Source organism: Pipistrellus hanaki, assembly GCF_964339955.1.
Source record: "Pipistrellus hanaki genome assembly, chromosome: 2".
Lineage (NCBI taxonomy): Eukaryota > Metazoa > Chordata > Mammalia > Chiroptera > Vespertilionidae > Pipistrellus > Pipistrellus hanaki.
The window spans coordinates 166015349-166032747 of NC_140504.1; the positions used below are offsets into that span (position 1 = coordinate 166015349).

Consider the following 17399-nt stretch of genomic DNA (forward strand, 5'->3'; position numbering starts at 1 on the left):
ACAGGAGATTCAGAAAAAAAAGTTTATCAGACTGAGACTTAAAATATGCTTAATATGCTCAATAAAATAAAATACAAGATTGAGAATTTTTAACAGCTAACTGGAGACCACTATAAACAGAATGAAAACATTTTAACAAAAATAAAATAACCCAAAATTAAACACAGTGAATGGGTTTTATCAACAAATTACAAATGACCCAAGAGAGATTTTTAGAATTGGGAGACCAAAAAAAAAATTTTTTTTGAGAGAAGCACCGAAAGCCAAAAGTTAAAGAACAGAAAGAGGAGAAGAAAAGAGATAGAGTAAGAGGGCCTAACACTATCATTGGATTTACAAAGGAGAGCAGAGAAAGGGGCAAGGGAATACTAAAAAAGGTAATGTCTAAAAATGTATGCAAAGAAAGATATCAAGATACAAACACAAAGCAGAATATATTTTAAAATGCACACACACACACACACACACACACACATACAGTTGGACACATCAAAATAAAGCTATAGGAAAAGAAAGACATGAGCTATTAAAAGGAACCATTGGAAAAATGACAGAATACCTGTGAGAAAGAAATAATAACATTGATAGATGATTTCACAATAGAAACTAAGGAAACAAAAAGACAATGGAATGGTATTTTCTGAAGTCTGGAAGACAATAATCCCAATATTTAGAAAAATATCCTTTTTTAAAAGAGATGAAACAAATACACTGTTAAAATAAATAAAAATCAGGATGCTCTATGACCAAAAGACAAATTAGAGAGTAATTAGAAAGATCATTCTTCAGTCCTAGTTGGGTATCTCTACTAGTTAGAGCATTGTCCTGAGATGCCAAGGATGAAGGTTTAATCCTAGGCACACACCAGAATCAACTAATGAATTCATAAATAAATGGAACAACAAATCCGTATCTATCTAGCTACCTACCTATATATCTTTTTGCACATTATTTCTCCCCTCTCTATGTAGCAGCCATGAGGGCCTCACAGCCATTTTGAACTATAATCAGGCTCCAAGTGCAAGCCGGAGTACTGGATATGGTAACATGGCACCATGGAAGAACAGCCAGGAGCAGAGGCTAAGCTAGCTGGATAAGGGCAGAGACTGCAGTGAACTGAACTGAACCAATGGCACAGAATTTCTGGACCCTGACCTTTCCTATGGGCTCAATGAAGACAGGGCTAGACTTCGTTACAGCAGGACGGAGCTGAACCTGGGGCAGTGCTTTGTGTTTGCTCCAGCTTTAATAAACCTTGCTAGTACCCTACATCCTCTCATGCACGGTCTCCAAAATGCTTTTCTCCCAACATCACAAGGACCCCATTTCCACTGGCAACAAAAATACTCTATACCTTCTGAATCTACCAGGGACACAATGATTAACTGCCAAACAAGTGAATTAATGGAATAAATAGTGTAGGTTATATTGTTACTGAAACATCTCGGCTGTAAAGAAAAGGCCCGAAAAGTAATTGAGTTTGTTCAGTTTACATTTTATCATAAGAACACAGATTAACTTCTGAGAAAAACTATTTCCTGGTTTCTATAAAAAAACATTTTATTCCTTTGATTTAAAAACTATATTTTGGCAAAAATACTTTAGGAAGAAAGACCTTAAATTATTGAAGGAAAAGCTTTATAGAAAAAAATAATGCTGCTGAAAACCAACCCTAAATTAATGTAAATTACATCTACTGGAACATGTAATGTAATTAACCTCATAGTTGCCCTTCATCTTGTAACTAAGAAATGACAATTTTTCTCCTTCCTCTGTAGAACTTTCATTTTCATGTACTTTCAGTATGAGTTAAAAGTAAATTCACTGCAATAATCCAGAAATCCTAGTCACATGGAGTGAACCAAAAGCTATAGGAAATACCTTGAGAGAATACCAGAAGGCTGTTAACCCTCAGTGTCAGCAAGACCAATAATTATTTTTTCTAAACACCGATTTACCTGCCCTAACTACAGAGGTGAAGATGAATTGGTTGGGGTGCACTTGCCATTGTAAATTTAAAATATGTATACAAAGTCCTACAAGTTCTCTTGAGGATCCAGGCAAGCATTTATTCTCCACCTGAGAGCATTTTAAATATTCCAAACACCAGGTAAGTACCCATTCCCAGAAGCTGAAAAGCAGGGGCTCTAATGAAACCAACATTTTTCCCTACAGGGAAGAAAAACTACTAGGGACACCTAGTAATCTACTGCAATATAAAAAAAGATCATATCTCCTTTATATCCAAATGTTGAAGGAAATGAAGCCAGAGCAGCTATTATATTATAAATTTTGAAATACAAAATATATTTCCTAACCAAAGAATTATGACACTACAAATGGTATCTCTCAATAGGATAGTTCAAACACTCATAAAAATAATAGTGAGAGGCAGTTAATTATGAATTTTATTTAACTCCCTGGATATCAAATACCTAGCATATACCATGCACTGCCATACACACTAGAAATATAGCAAACAAAACAGGAAATTTTTCTGGTCTTATAAAACTGTCATTATAAAGAAAGAGAAAATAAAAAATAAAGAACATAGCAGTAAGAAGAAATTCAGGAGGAACACTCTTCACTATTTGCCCTGAGCAGTACCCTTTTATTCTTATTGTTTTGGTGGAAATTTTAAAAGCATGCTATTTTGCCAAAACCAGTTTGGCTCAGTGGATAGAGCGTCGGCCTGCAGACTGAAAGGTCCCAGGTTCGATTCTGGTCAAGGGCATGTACATTGGTTGAGGGCACATCCCCAGTGGGGTGGGGGTGTGTGTGCAGGAGGTAGCTGGTCGATGATTCTCTCTCATTGACGTTTCTAACTCTCTATCCCTCTCCCTTCCTCTCTGTAAAAAGTCAATAAAATATATATTAAAAATAAAATAAAAAATAAAAGCATGCTATTTTACTTGCAAAATATCCTGGTGTAGAAAATAGGAACACCCTAAAGATAATGAATGAGATGGAGACTGAGATATTGACAAAAAGGTGATGCTATTTTAGATACACTGGTGAGAAAAGGCCTTCTTTTATGATAATAAATTAGAGCAGGGACTGGAAAGAAGTGAGGGAGCAAGCATTATGTTTATCATATGAACAGCTTTTTTAGGGAGTGTATTTGTAGAAGTATACCGTGTGTGTGTGTGTGTGTGTGTGTGTGTGTGTGTATGTGTGTGTAGAACAGAATCTAAACCTTCAGTGAGAAAGGATGAAAATCCAGTTTCAACAAATATGTAGAAACTTTTCATTCTCTTTCTTTCTTTTTTTTATTTATTTTTATTTATTTATATTTTATTGACTTTTTACAGAGAGAAAGGGAGAGGGATAGAGAGTTAGAAACATCGATGAGAGAGAATCATCGATCAGCCACCTCCTGCACACCTACCACCGGGGATGTGCCCGCAACCAAGGTACATGCCCTTGACCGGAATCGAGCCCGGGACCCTTGAGTCCGCAGGCCGATGCTCTATCCACTGAGCCAAACCAGTTAGGGCTCATTCTCTTTCTTGCCTAAAAATGGTTCCCATAAAAAATAACAAAACAAAAAAAAGAAAAAAAATGGTTTCCAGTGTATAGTTTTAGCTATAACTAATTTTATTCTGATAAATTACAGGATTAAAACCATCTCCTTAAGGAGAATGCCTCTCTAAGAATGTAAAATGTCCCTATTATGTATTTAATAGTATTAGCTCTTAATATCATTTTCTATATCATAAACATATACTTCCCCAGTATGTTAGGTGATTCTGGGCCTCTGGATTTTCCTTATAGGTGTTAAATGGAAATGGTAAATACTCTAATAATGACGATAATGATAATAACATACCTCTGATAATAAGGTACATTTTTAAGTGTTTACTGTATGCCAAGAACTGTTGTAAGTGCTTTATCTGAGACCTCAGATAAAGACTATTTACCAAACTGTCCAATTAAGAGGACACTGGAATCTCCTTGAGCATTTTAGACCACACTCAACTTGCTTTCAGGTAACATATTTAATAACATAATTAATGGTTTTGAATTTCAGACAAACAGCACACATTAGTTTTGTATGTTACATAATGGGAAATGATATATGTGACTCACAATTCCTGTAGAGAATAAGTGGAAATTCTGTTTCTATTCTGTTTGCTTGTTTTAGTTTTTAGATTCAATTTTTGATAAATATTTTTATAACAGAAAAATTTCAGGATAACAAAATAATTATCTCCTTACTTTCTAAGATACACAATTTCCCAGATACTGAGTAAAATGTTCAGGATATATTAAAAGTCATATACCCACTGGCACTAAATTTCCACCTAGCTAGTCTGTCACAGTGAAAAACAAAATACCTAGTGATAGAACAGCTATTAAAAAAAAATAAGATTCAGGTTGTGAATTCTCTGGAGAAGAGTCACTAAATTAGAAATTCCCTGAATGTAGGGCAATGAGCTCCCCTGATCCCTCTGTATACGCCCAGATTCTAGCATGGTTCTAGGTTCCATGTTTCTACATTGTCAAAGTCCCAGTGGGGTATGGATGGGAGAAGGTGTGGAGGAGATGACTGACACTAATGATACCCAATATTTTTTACCTTTTTATCCACCGGTCCATATTAGACCACAGTTCCATACTATACCACAGTTCCATACTAGACCACAGTTCCATATTAGACCCATCTGGTGATCTCTAATCCATTTCTAACTATAGGAATAAACATCAGAGCTTTTCATTTCATACCCAGAGCTCAAATAACTTATCCCCATGAGTATACCTTTGCATTGCTGCTCTCACAAATAGCTATACCATTTTACAGTTGATTCCTGGTACTTTGAAGAATTTACTGTTATCAACAGCCTTGAAAATGTCTCTTTCAAATAATTTATTAACTTTAAATGTAATTCAAAATGTAAAACATATGTATTTTATTTTTTATTATTGATTTCAGAGAGGAAGGAGAGGGAGAGAGATAGAAACATCAATGATGAGAGAGAATCATGGATTGGCTGCCTCCTGCATGTCCCCATTGGGGATCGGGCCCACAACCCAGGCATGTGCCCTTGGCTGGAACTGAACCTGAGACCCTTCAGTCCGAAGGCTGATGCTCTGTCCACTGAGCCAAACCAGCTAGGGCAAATCATATGTATTTTAAACTATCATTACATCAATTTTCTATTATTTACTCTTTTGATTTGCAATACACTGAGAGTAAAGATATATTTTTGTCTTCAGGGAAAAGCTCTACCTAAAATGAATCTCTGTTCTTACATAATCTGCATTATCTTAATAAATAGTTCTCAAGAAGTGTTCTTTTTAATCTTTATTGTTGAAAATATTACATATTTTCCTTTTATTCTCTAATTGACTTCTTCTAGCCTGCCCCCACCACTCCACTGAGGCCTTCACCACCCTACTGTCTGTGTTCAAGGGTTATGCATATGTGCATATAAGTTCTTTGGTTGATCTCTTCCTACCCACTGTTTTTGTTTTCTACAGATCAAACACAGGGGGGCAGTGTTGGGGGGGGGGGGAATCCCAGCCTCTCTGTAGTACATGTATTTTTTTTAAACCATTATTTCCAGGTATATTCTGAAATTAAAAAAAAAATGCTCAAAATTTAAAAAATTCTTATTAAACCCTTTTTAACTTTTATCCAATTCAGGATTAAAGAGCATGATTCTAAAATGTCTTAGAACCAAGATTTAAAAAATTAAACTTACATTCAAGTTGTGCAACCACATCTCCAGGGTCTACTGCTTCAGGGAACACCTAGAATAGAGAATGGAGAGGAAACAGGGAGGAAAAAAGGACATGAAGACACATATCTATTACTTATTCCCTCCCATGCCCAACATTCCTTTCCCAACCAAAAAAGCAAACAAACAAACAAAAAAAACTTTTGACATTACAGAGAACTATCACTTCCTTTCTGCTTCCATGATCACTGTGGGAGATTTCACAAACATTACCGCTGCCTCTGCCAACCTCTCACACTTCATCTGCTAGCATTCTTCTCTTTCTTTTGTTACCGTGATCATATTGGCCTTCTTGGTGTTCCTCCAACTTATCAAGCTAATTTCCAACAGGAAGCCTTTATATTTGCTACTAGAGGCCCAATGCACAAGATTTGTGCACAGGTAGGGTCCCTAGGCTTGCTGGCAATCAGGGCCAATCTGTGGGGCAACTGGTGGGGTAATCGGAGGACCTGCTGGCACCCACCTTTGCCAGCCTGGTGCTGCTTGCTCACCATCCCCGACCTCCCGCTGCTGCTGCTGCCACTGGTCACCTCCCTCTGAAGGGCGACCAGCTATGTGATAAAGGGGTCCCCCACTCGCACCTGCCTTCGTTTGCCTGGGGCCTATGGGCTAGGGCAGCTCCTGCCTTGAGTATCTGCCCCCTGGTGGTCAGTGTGAATCAACCAGTTGTTTTACTCATCATTCTGCTGTTTGGTCGATTTGCATATTAGGCTTTTATTATATAGGATTCCTCTGCCTAGAATGTTTTCCCTTGCCTAGACCTTCAAATAACTGACACTGTCCCATAACTGAGGCTCAGCTTAAATGTAATTCCTTCTGTGACCAGTTTAAAGTAGATAATCCCCTTAATCCCTTAGTCTTTATTCTTTTCATGACACTTATCACTATCTAAAATTACATTATTTATGTGTTTACTTAATTTTGTCTATTTCTCCTATTAAGCTAAAACTCCGAGAGGGGGAAGATGTTGTCTACCCAGCGCTTTAAAAAGTGCATGCAACAGAGCAGGTACTGGGTAATTATTGTGAAGAAAAGGAAAAAGGAAAAAAGGGAAGGGAATGGAAGAAAAGAGAGGGGAGGGGAGGGGAAAGGAGGGGAAGAGAGGGTGGAAGGGAAGGAAGAACAGAAAGAGAGAAATAGAGAAATAAATAAATTTTTAAAATGAGAAATATGATTGATAATAACCAAAAGCAGCAGTTTGGGGAGAAGGAAGAAATGAGACTTTTAGAAGGAAGTATCACAAGACGGCCATAATAAAATATGATCTGTTCTTACCATTTCCTTTCTCTTTTTTATAAAAATGATTATTTTAAAATGATTATTTTGAATGCTATATTTATCACTATGATAATTTTAGAAATGAACTGATCCATTAGAAAAAAGAGGTAATTGATTCCATGTATAATATAATACATATTTATTTTCAAGCCTCCAAATTCATGTGACAAATCTTCCTTTGAATTAAATCAAAGTACATGGTAGCAACAATAGTTTGGGTTCTGGGATTTTATTCAAAGTGTGGAACTACTTTCACTTTTTGTTCATTCATTTTGATCTGAGATTTGAACTCACCTTTTCAAACACCATTCTGGCATTGAAGACCAATGGAAAAGTGGCTGGGACACATTGTGTCTTTTTATATTGGCCAAACACACAGATGCTAAGATAGATATCCTCCTTGTCTTTCAGCACTACTCCTGGACAAGTTACCTGAAAGAAATTAGGTAGATGCATGTAACTGCTTTATAAATTTTCTGATCTGCCCTACCTAAATGACTTACAAAACATTACATAAAAACACTAGCCTAGCCGAAACCGGTTTGGCTCAGTGGTAGAGCGTCGGTCTGCAGACTGAAAGGTCCGGGTTCGATTCCGGTCAGGGGCATGTACGTTGGTTGCGGGCACGTCCCCAGTGGGGGGTGTGCAAGAGGCAGCTGGTCGATGTTTCTCTCTCATCGACGTTTCTAGCTCTCTATCTCTCTCCCTTCCTCTCTGTAAAGAAATCAATAAAATATATTTAAAAAACAAAACAAAACAAAACAAAACAACAACAAAAAAAACACTAGCCTGCTAAGCTAATAAAAATGCACAAATAAAAAGATGGAGATTCTAAGTATTGACAGAGTTAAAGGAAATGCCTTTATAATTTCCATCCCTCTGAGAAATCTATGATTTTCCATTTGGTTATCTGTGCCATATTTGAAGTTTTATGCAGTAATTCTTAGGACAGACACTAATAATTCTAAACAGTCAGCCTTAGGAGCTCACTCTATGCTGACTGCTGACATAAACTTATTCAGCATCATTTAATCACAAGGATTAAGAATCAGCAGAAATAAAGCTCTATCCTATTGAAAACACACACACAAAACACCATTAAAAAGCACGAAGTTGACTTGTCTTACCCTAAATAGCAGCTGATATACACCCTCATCAAAAGCAATATGACCAAGTATCAAAGCAAGGGAATTGTTCATTTATAGTCCAATAAAATGTTTTTAAATATAAAATTGCACTCAATTATCCTTGTGGTTGACAGAAAGTATAGGCACAAAATGTGGGGTTTCTAACAAATCCAGTGTGATCTCTGCAGTCCCTACCCTATGGCAGTGTCAGTGATCACACATGCTCTGAGGATCCTAAAATCTCTCTAAAATTTGAATCTAACCTACCCACATAGTACTGTCATCAACACCCCCTCATAATAGGATCAATGTGTGTATTTATTCTCTAAACACACACATTGTTTTCTTGCCTCACCTTCTTCCATTATCTGGATTATTATTCCTTACTACTTCATCCCATCTCCTAATTTACTCCAAGGCTTGCACCAACTATCATTTCTTACAAAAAGAGAAACTTCTCTTGATTCACAAGTTAACATTATTCATTCAATCTAATTCTGATATTGATTATTAATTTACTATATGCAAGTAAATGTTTTAGATTTAGCATTTTGTAGTGCTCATAAGGTCCTAATTATTGTCACCAGGTATTTTAATTTAATAGGTACATCTCACTTCTTTTATTTGACTATACATCCCCTGAAGACAGAAATTTTATTTTGCTCATCAATGTGCCTAAAAACACCAACTTTCATTATTAAGAAGAAGCTCAAAGATTGTTTGGCTTTTGATATTTTATATATTGTGAGAATGAAAAAGTCATCTTTTCTGTCAAAGAACAGTTTAGACAGTGGCCATTTTGGACTGTGTGACTTGGCAGATCCTCTGGGGGCCGCCATCTTGAAATGGCAAAGGCCAACCTCTCCTTTGAATTAGCCAATCGTAAAAAACTGTGCACCTGAGCTCCAATCAAGAGTAAGAGACAGGTCACATGGGTCAAGATGAAAAAGCCCAGCAGGAAGCCTGTTCAGTGTGCGCGTGCTCCCAGACCATGTGCATATGCACCCTTCTGCACAGTAAAGATATTTGCCTTGCTGCTTGGCTCCCGAGTATGTTTTGTTTTCTACCAGGACCCTTGAGTTTGGGGGCTCGCTTTATTTCTTACATATATGAAAACAAAAAAAGCCCTAAGAAAGAACAGGTGAATTACTTAAAATCACACAGTAAAGGAATCAACACAATACATTCAAAGTTCTTAGCATAGTACCTGACGGCATTTATTCAGTAATAACTACCATTATTAGACTGACAACCATTACCTGCAATATTAGTAGACTACTGCATTTAATAAATAACGAAGACTTCATGCCCTTTGTACACAGCAGTATACAAACTTAAAAAAGTACAAAAATAATTTATAATGAAACATATTTCTCTACATGTAAATGATCTGGCTCAAAGATATGATATTGCAGCTGTGGACCCTGCGGGGAAGGGGGAAGAGCGCGGAAGTACCTACCATGAATGAGCTAACTGTTTCCAATTGAAAACGAAATAAAATCAAATAAAGAACAGAACCCACTAGCCATTTCTAAGAAGAGGCCTCTCCCACAAGTGGCACTTTGGAGAGAAGCTTGCATTGAACTGCCGCCTGCAATGTGTTCCTACAGTCTGAGCCAGCCCTTACAAAGGAGTTCCTGGAGTTGTATTTCAACCAACAGGACTGAGATTTCCCCCATCCAATCAGAGCATCTTTATCCATCAATCAGAGCAGCTCCATTCTGACCAATCGGGACAGCACATTTTGAAGCAATCAAAACGTGAGGATTTGCAGTCCTTATATGCATGAGGACTGACCACTCGGGGACTGGGGTGGGGACTTCTCTATATAAGTCACCTTACCTCTGGCTTAGAAAGGACACTTTCCCTTTCCTCCAAAGATGGAAGTCTTCATTTCTCCCATGCTTCCAGAGCAGAGCGGAAAGAGCCAAGCAGGGTGAAGCTGTCTAGCAGGAGAGGGGCCATACCTGAGTTCGCCTCGCCCTAGACCACCCCACAGCCATGCAGTTCCACCGTTGTGCTGTTTCATTTTGAGCTATAATACCATTGAGCTGTTTCACATGGACACCAGGAGACATGTACAAATATACTCACTACAGCACTGTAATATTAAAAATTCCGAAAATTCTGACATTTAAAAGTTCATCAACAGGGGCATAAAAATTAAATCACTCATATAAACAAACAGCATTACACAGCAATTAAGGAAATGGGCTGCAAGAAACAACACACAAATTTCAAAAACAGTGAAGTGCAAAAACAGGTTTGTAGGAGGATACATACGGTAGGATACCATTTGTGTAAAATTTAAAACAAATCAATAGTGTAGGTAATACTTAGACATACATAAATATGTAGTAAAAATACAAAAACCTGAATGAAAAGAACATACTCCTACTTCAGGATACTGATTACCTTAAATCTAGCAAAACAAGATCTGGAAGAGGTGCAAAGAGGCCTTAAATAGATCTGTAACATTGTATGCCTTTAAAACAAAGATCTGTATCAAACATGTAAATCATACTACTACTTGTTAAATTGGTGGGGGGGGTGGGGGCAGGGGAAGCAGGGCAGGGCTGGGGGGGGGGGATCACATTATCCATGTTTTTTCCCCTGTAAATTTGAAATATTTTACAAAGCATTTTTTAAAGTCTATATATTGCAGGTAAATTTACCACCAACTGCAGGGAAACTGAGATACCACACCACAGAAACGTGGACAAGGGCCACATTCAGCTGAGTAGTGACTGAAAAGGACCCAGATCTGTTTGCCCCAGTGCTATCAATAATTTGAGTGAGGTAATGGGGTAAAGTGAGTATTGAGAAGGAAAAGTTGGAATTATACAGATAAACTAACCCTAAACTAGCACTATTCAGGAAAAGCAAATTAGTCTGTTTCATTGCCCAGGCATTGGGCTTTACACTTATATCTCCAATTTTTTTTCCATTTTCCCAAATAATGTCATGAAAACTGAGCTGGTGAATAATAAAACATCTGTACCAAGAAAACAAATAATAAAACATCTATGCCAAGAAAAAGTATTTTTCATGGTACAGATGTTTCAAATATTAAAAGTGTGATGGGAAATATTATTTTGCTACTCTTTAAAAACAAGTTACTTGAAAAAAAAAAAAACTTTTTGAGAAGGAGAATCCAAGATGGCTGCACAGGTAAACACCTAGCCGCAGCCGCACACAATTTCAATAAAATACAACTAAAATATAAAATGGACATTACCCAGAACTACAGGAAAGTAGACTGACTGGAAATTCTACAACGAGAAGCAAGGAGAAAACCAGAAGGAAGAGCGGAGGAGCTGTAAAAGCCTAAGGTACAGAGACACAAGGCGTGCGCGGAGAGGACAGAGCCGGAGAGGAGGGAGGCTGAGTGCCTGGCTGGCATTCCCTAGCAGGAAGGAGATAAAAGCTCTGACTGTGCTGGGCCCCAGTTCCGACTGCTCTGAACCCCAGTTCTAGGACAGACCCCGAGGACCCAGGCTCATCCATAAGGAGCTGGGCTGTAAGGCGGAATCCCGGGGGAGTGGCGAAAGGAGGTCCCAGAGGCGCGCACATTGCGCACAGAGACGGTTGGCTGTGCCGCGGGATTGCCCTGGCAGGAAGGAGACAGGGGCTCCAGACTGCTCTGAACGCCACCTCCAACTCCACTTCCAACTGAACTGAACCCCAATACTGGGCTCATTGGGGGAGAGCCTAGACTGTTTGGTAGCAGGCGAAAATCAAGGGCACCTTTCTCTCAGAGGCGCTTGCAGCAAGTACTGAAGGACCCTGAGACTCAGGAGCCGCATAGGGTGGGGCTGACGGAAGCCAAAGCTGTAGGCTCCACCCTGAAACCCCGCCCCATCAGGGAAGCTGCGAAAATGCCAAGACGAAATAGATCACAAACGAAAGAAATGGAGGACAAAAAGCAACTGGATATAGAGTTCAAATCTACGCTTATAAGATTTTTCAAGAATTTCCTAAAAAAGGTCCATAGGCCTATGAGGATATGAAAAGGGATCAACTAGAATTAATAAGGAATCAACAAGAAATGATAAGGGATCAACAAGAAATAAAGAATACATTGTCTGAAATAAAAAATATTATACAGAGTCCTAAAAACAGAATGGAAGATCACAAGAATCAAGTCAAAGATTTGGAACATAAAGAGCCAGAAGACACTCCTCCACAGAAGCAAGAAGGCAAGAGAATCCAGAAAATTGAAGATAATGTAAGAAACCTCTGGGACAACTTCAAGCGAACCAACATCAGAATTATGGGGATTCCAGAAGATGAGAGAGAGCAAGATATCGAACACATACTGAAAGAAATAGTGACAGAAAACTTCCCCCACCTGGTGAAAGAATTAGACTTTCAAGTCCAGGAAGCGCACAGAACTCCAAACAAAAGGAATCCAAAGAGGACCACACCAAGACAAATCATAATTAAAATTCCAAGAGCAAAAGACAAAGAGAAAATATTAAAAGCAGCAAGAGCAAAGCAGGTAGTTACCTATAAAGGAGCACCTATATGATTGTCAGCTGATTTCTCAACAGAAACCATGCAGGCCAGACGGGAATGGCAAGAAATATTCAAGGTGATGAATAGTAAGAACCTACAGCCAAAGATAATCTATCCAGCAAAGCTATCACTCAGAATCGAAGGTCAGATAAAGAGTTTCACTAATAAAAAAAAAAAGCTAAAGGAGTTCATCATCACCAAACCAGAATTATATGAATTGCTGAAGGGGGTTCTTTCAAAAGAGAAAGTAAATAAAAATAAAAATTATGAACAACAAATACGTAACTATCAACAAGTGAACCTAAAAACAAAGGAAATTAAAAAAAAAATCTGATGAACAATATTAACTGTTGAATATAATAGAATCAGAGGTATGGAAGCGGAGTGAATTGATGATTCTTGGGGAAAAGGGGAGAGGGGGATGTGGGAAGAGACTGAACATAAACTGTGCACCTATGGATGAGGACAATGGGGGGTGGGGAAAGGGCAGAGGGTGGGGTGGGAACCTGGTGGAGGAGAGCAATGGGGGCGGGTGGAGGAACATTTGTAATAATATGAACAATAAAAATTTATTTAAATAAATAAATAAATAAATAAAAAACTTTTGAATCATGAGAATTACCTATAAATAAATTAAATTAAAAAAAAAAGTTACTTGGAATATCATATCATTCTCCAGACTCATTGAGAAAAGCCACACTTGATTCCTAGCAATATATTTTCTCTCAAGTTAGATGGCTCTGTTGAGCAATGCAAAACGTCAAGATTACCACTAATATAAAACTGCAGCAAAAATAAACATGGAGCAGATAAGGGGAGAGAAGAATGGAGTGCCATACATTCAACAGGCAAGGAGAGATAAAACATCTAATATCTAGTTTATAGGAACTGGGGAGCAAATTAAATGTCACTACAAAAAATTTAAATAATAACACAACATAGACTATTCTATATCTGAACCCCATCTCTTCAAAAGGTAATGTACACAAAAAGATTTTTACAAGAATGATTATTTATAGGACCTTTACCCCGGGCAACCACAATCTGTTAACAATCCAAATAATCATCAATACAGAGAACAGATAAGCATATTATGATATGTGCATACAACAGAATACTACTCCACAATCTAAAGGAACAAACCACTGATAAACACAGCAACAAACATGGATGAATCTTAAGAATATGCTGACCAAAAGAAGCTACAAAATATGACTCACTACAGTGGCCCCATTGAATATGAAGTTCAAGTACTAATAAACTATAGAGACAAATCAGAATATTAGTTCCCTCTGCATGGGGTTTAAAGGGGTATTAGGGAACTTTCTGGGGTGATCGAGGTGTTTTAAATCTTGATGTGAGTAATGGTTACATGCATATGAATTTATCAAAATTCATTGGGGAGGGAGTCTGGAGAGGGGAGAAAGGAAATGTCTAGGTAATGAAAAAGTAGGACTGCTTTATGTTAAAATGGATTAAAAATATTTAATAAGGAAATGCAACATGTAAACTTTGATTGCACCCTGGTATGAAAAAATTAACTACACAATTCATTTTTGAGACAACCTGGAAACTTGAGCATGGCCTAGATATTAAAAAAATCATCACTAAGTTCTTAGGTGTGTGATAATGGTCTTGTGGTTATGTAGAAAACTTTCCTTATTTTTAGAAGATGTATACTGAAGTATTTAGAAGTGAAATGTCATGGTATCAATAATTTACTTGAAATTTTTCAGCAAAATATATTTATTATATATACACATTACAGTATGTGCAAATAAATTAATGGGCATATCTCATGGGATATAGCTATTCACTATTCTTCCAACTATTCTGTATGTTTATTAAAAATGTCAATAAAAAGAAAAAATGCCATCTTTTATAGTTGTAGAGTGATCCTCAGGATTTAATAAGTAAAAAAAAGAAGTGCAGAATAGCGTATGTATCATATTACCTATTGTTCAAAAAATGAAACTAAAAAGAACATGGGTTGGGTTATTGTACAGGTATGTATATCTACTTGACTCTATTACAAAAAGGAATACTAGAATAATAAATGAAAAACAAATAAAAATGGTTATCAATAGCAGATTAGTAAAGATGGGAAATAGGTTTGAATAGGGCTGGCATCAGGACTTCTCTAAGAATATCATTTTATGCCTTATATATAAATGCAAAAATTAAATTAAATTGAAAAGAAACATCTAAATAGAAAAGATGCAATAATTCCTCTATTCAACCAAAGCCAAGTTAATCAAAAGTGTTACATTTGTATGGTTATTAATGGCCCTTTTTTTGCTCCTTCTGAGCATCAGAGCCATTTAACAACAGGGCTTGTACAGGTCAGAAAACTTAACACATTGTTGCAGATGTGCCCCTTAAAAGCTGTGCAACTCTAGAAAAATAATCTTGCTATGCCTCAATGATTTTCTCACCTGTAAAAAGAAATAAATCCAATGATAGCTAAGATTTCTTAAAAATGTAAAATCCTGTGACTCAAAAGTTTGGTGGGGGAAAAAAATTTAACAGGAATGTTTCCACCTGCATAATTTCTTAAGCCTCCATGAACAACAAAGTTCCATTTTACAGTCACTCACTTTGTGTAGTGCAACCAATACTGAGGAGGAAGAAGAGTGAAATAACATTTGTTTCTCAGACTCCTCCAGGAGTCTGAGCACAACCAAGCACTTCCTTTTAGAAAGTCTGTATCAGCCAAGGCAGGGAAGCAGAGCCAGCCAGCCAGTCAGGCCCCGGCTCTCATCAGGCTGCAAAACTCCATTGGCTAGCAAGCAGAAGCAGCAGCCAGTCACAAAGCCTGTAGAGTTTTGCTAACTGCCCTGAAAGAGTGGTTTAGGGAACTTTGTGTATTTTTTTGCTGAACTAATCTCACTTTACAAAACATTTGCCAAATGTTGGCAGCTCTGGGAACGAAAGCATGTGAGGCGAGGGCTATGGAGTTTCCCAACGCAGCAGAGGGAAAAATCCCTGCTGGCTTCAAGGCAAACGGAGAGCGCCAGAAACCGATCTCCTCCACCCCTGCCTCACAGGCTGCCCCACCCAGCCTCCCTTCTTTAAGACCTAACAAAAGACCCAAAACAGTCCCGAGACTTCCCAGGAGGCTTCTGGGACTAGGCTGCAGCAGCCTCGGGCGGGACTGTCAGGACAGGGGGGTGCTGCCGGGGTTGGATTAAGTGGAAAGAGAAACCTTGCATGCAGGGTGTGCAGGAAGAGAGAGGGCTGCGCGGTGCAGCACCCCAGGGAAGGATGTTGCACATTGAAATGCCCTCCTCACCCACTCCAGTTTTGATGAGATCAAAAGAGTGATTGGAGAGACAAGAAGACTGAAAGAGGTGGGAGGAGAGAAAAGAAACCGAAGGAGGCATGTTTGGTTCCAAACTGCTTGGAGGTCTCAAACTGGGGCATGGAAAAGCTCTTTGGAGAGGGGCAGCTCTCATCTGAAGAGAATGAGGGGGTTCTCTAAAGAGAACGGGGAAGGGAGTTTTCTCATGGCACGGAGAGGTCCAAGCCCCGCACTAGAGGGAGGACCGGGCTGGATTTGCACAGCAGGTTGGGGGGATGGAGTCCCTTTTTGGCAAAGCTGGAGGAACTGCGTGGACTTGCAGGTCCTCCGGAGGGCGTTCAGAGAAAGGTAGTTTTCTCTCTACAGGTCTTTCTTGGAGTAACGGGAAGGAGTAAAGGCTGCCTCTGAATGCCCGGAAGGTCTGGGGATTGAAGGGGCCTGCAATGATCTCTGAGGGGCTTGGCTCCGGGAGGAGAGAGGATGCTGTGGCAAGGTGCTTTGTAAAAGGATGGCATACTTCAGTTGTTGGGTGTAAGAGTTCGACTTTAAATACTGAGAATAAAAGGCCCCTAATCAGAAGTTGGAAATTGGAAAAAGTCCATCTTACCCCCCTACGTCCCTCACAACTCCCAGAAAGGAGGGAAGCAAGCCGGGCCAATAACACTCTCTAGAACAGGAGCAGAAAGAGAGAAGCCTGGCCCCCAAATAACTCACTGGAAAGCTGAGCTGGCGGAGGGAGGAGTGGGGGAAACATAATTGAAATGATTGGAAGAAACTGCAAGTGGAAGTTGGGATGAAGAGAGGAGCGCTGAGGGGGGCCAGGCCGCTACGTGACAGGAGTGGGAGGGCGCTCAGGTTGGAGGTGGGAAGACGGAGGTGGCCAGGGGTCTAGGCTACCTAAGGATGGCTCGGAGAGTGAAGGAGGTTTGAGGTGACTCGGCTCACTGGCACCCAGGCGGTGAGGGCTCAGGGGGTCACCGGTACTCACGGAGCGGATCTCCAGCGCCAGGGCGCATTGCAGCGCCTTCACCTTCGGCATCCGCGCGGGAGGGGCGGCGGGGAGGGACCCCGGCCGCGGGCCCGAATGAGGCGAGGAGACGCCGGGCGGGACGGGGACGGGGAGGAGACGAAGGCGGCGGTGGCAGCTGTGGCCCCCAGGCCGGGGCCCGCGGTCCAGCCTGGGTCCCGCCCGAGAAGCAGCGGTGCGCGGGGCGCAGACTCGTTGTCATGGCATCCGGGGGGCGTGGCCGGGGCGGAGGGGCGTGGCCGGGCAGCGGGGCGGGGACGCGCCGGAGCCTCCACGCTGAGGCGGGCGGCTGGGGGCGGGGCTCGGTGGGGCTGGAGTGGGCGGGGCCGCTTGAGGGGGCGGGGCTTCAGAGGGGCATGGTGAGGTCGGGTCACCTTCTGTGACATCAAACTGTGAGCCCAGAACCG

General features: G+C 39.8%; 1 protein-coding gene across 2 annotated transcripts in view; it reads right to left on the reverse strand.

The window, feature by feature from the left end:
* SPATA6 (spermatogenesis associated 6) overlaps window positions 1-17188 on the reverse strand; it is a 54800-nt gene extending 37612 nt beyond the window's left edge. The window contains exons 1-3 of one of the 2 annotated variants that reach the window (XM_084873514.1): window positions 16954-17188; window positions 7314-7451; window positions 5706-5754 (exon numbers count right to left, since the gene is read on the reverse strand). In XM_084873514.1, coding sequence (XP_084729640.1) covers window positions 5706-5754; window positions 7314-7451; window positions 16954-17004 — 238 coding nt within the window. In that variant the 5' untranslated portion in view covers window positions 17005-17188. The remainder of the gene's footprint in view (window positions 1-5705; window positions 5755-7313; window positions 7452-16953) is intronic. The other variant, XM_084873513.1, reaches the window with a different exon arrangement.
* Between the last annotated feature and the right edge of the window lie 211 nt (window positions 17189-17399).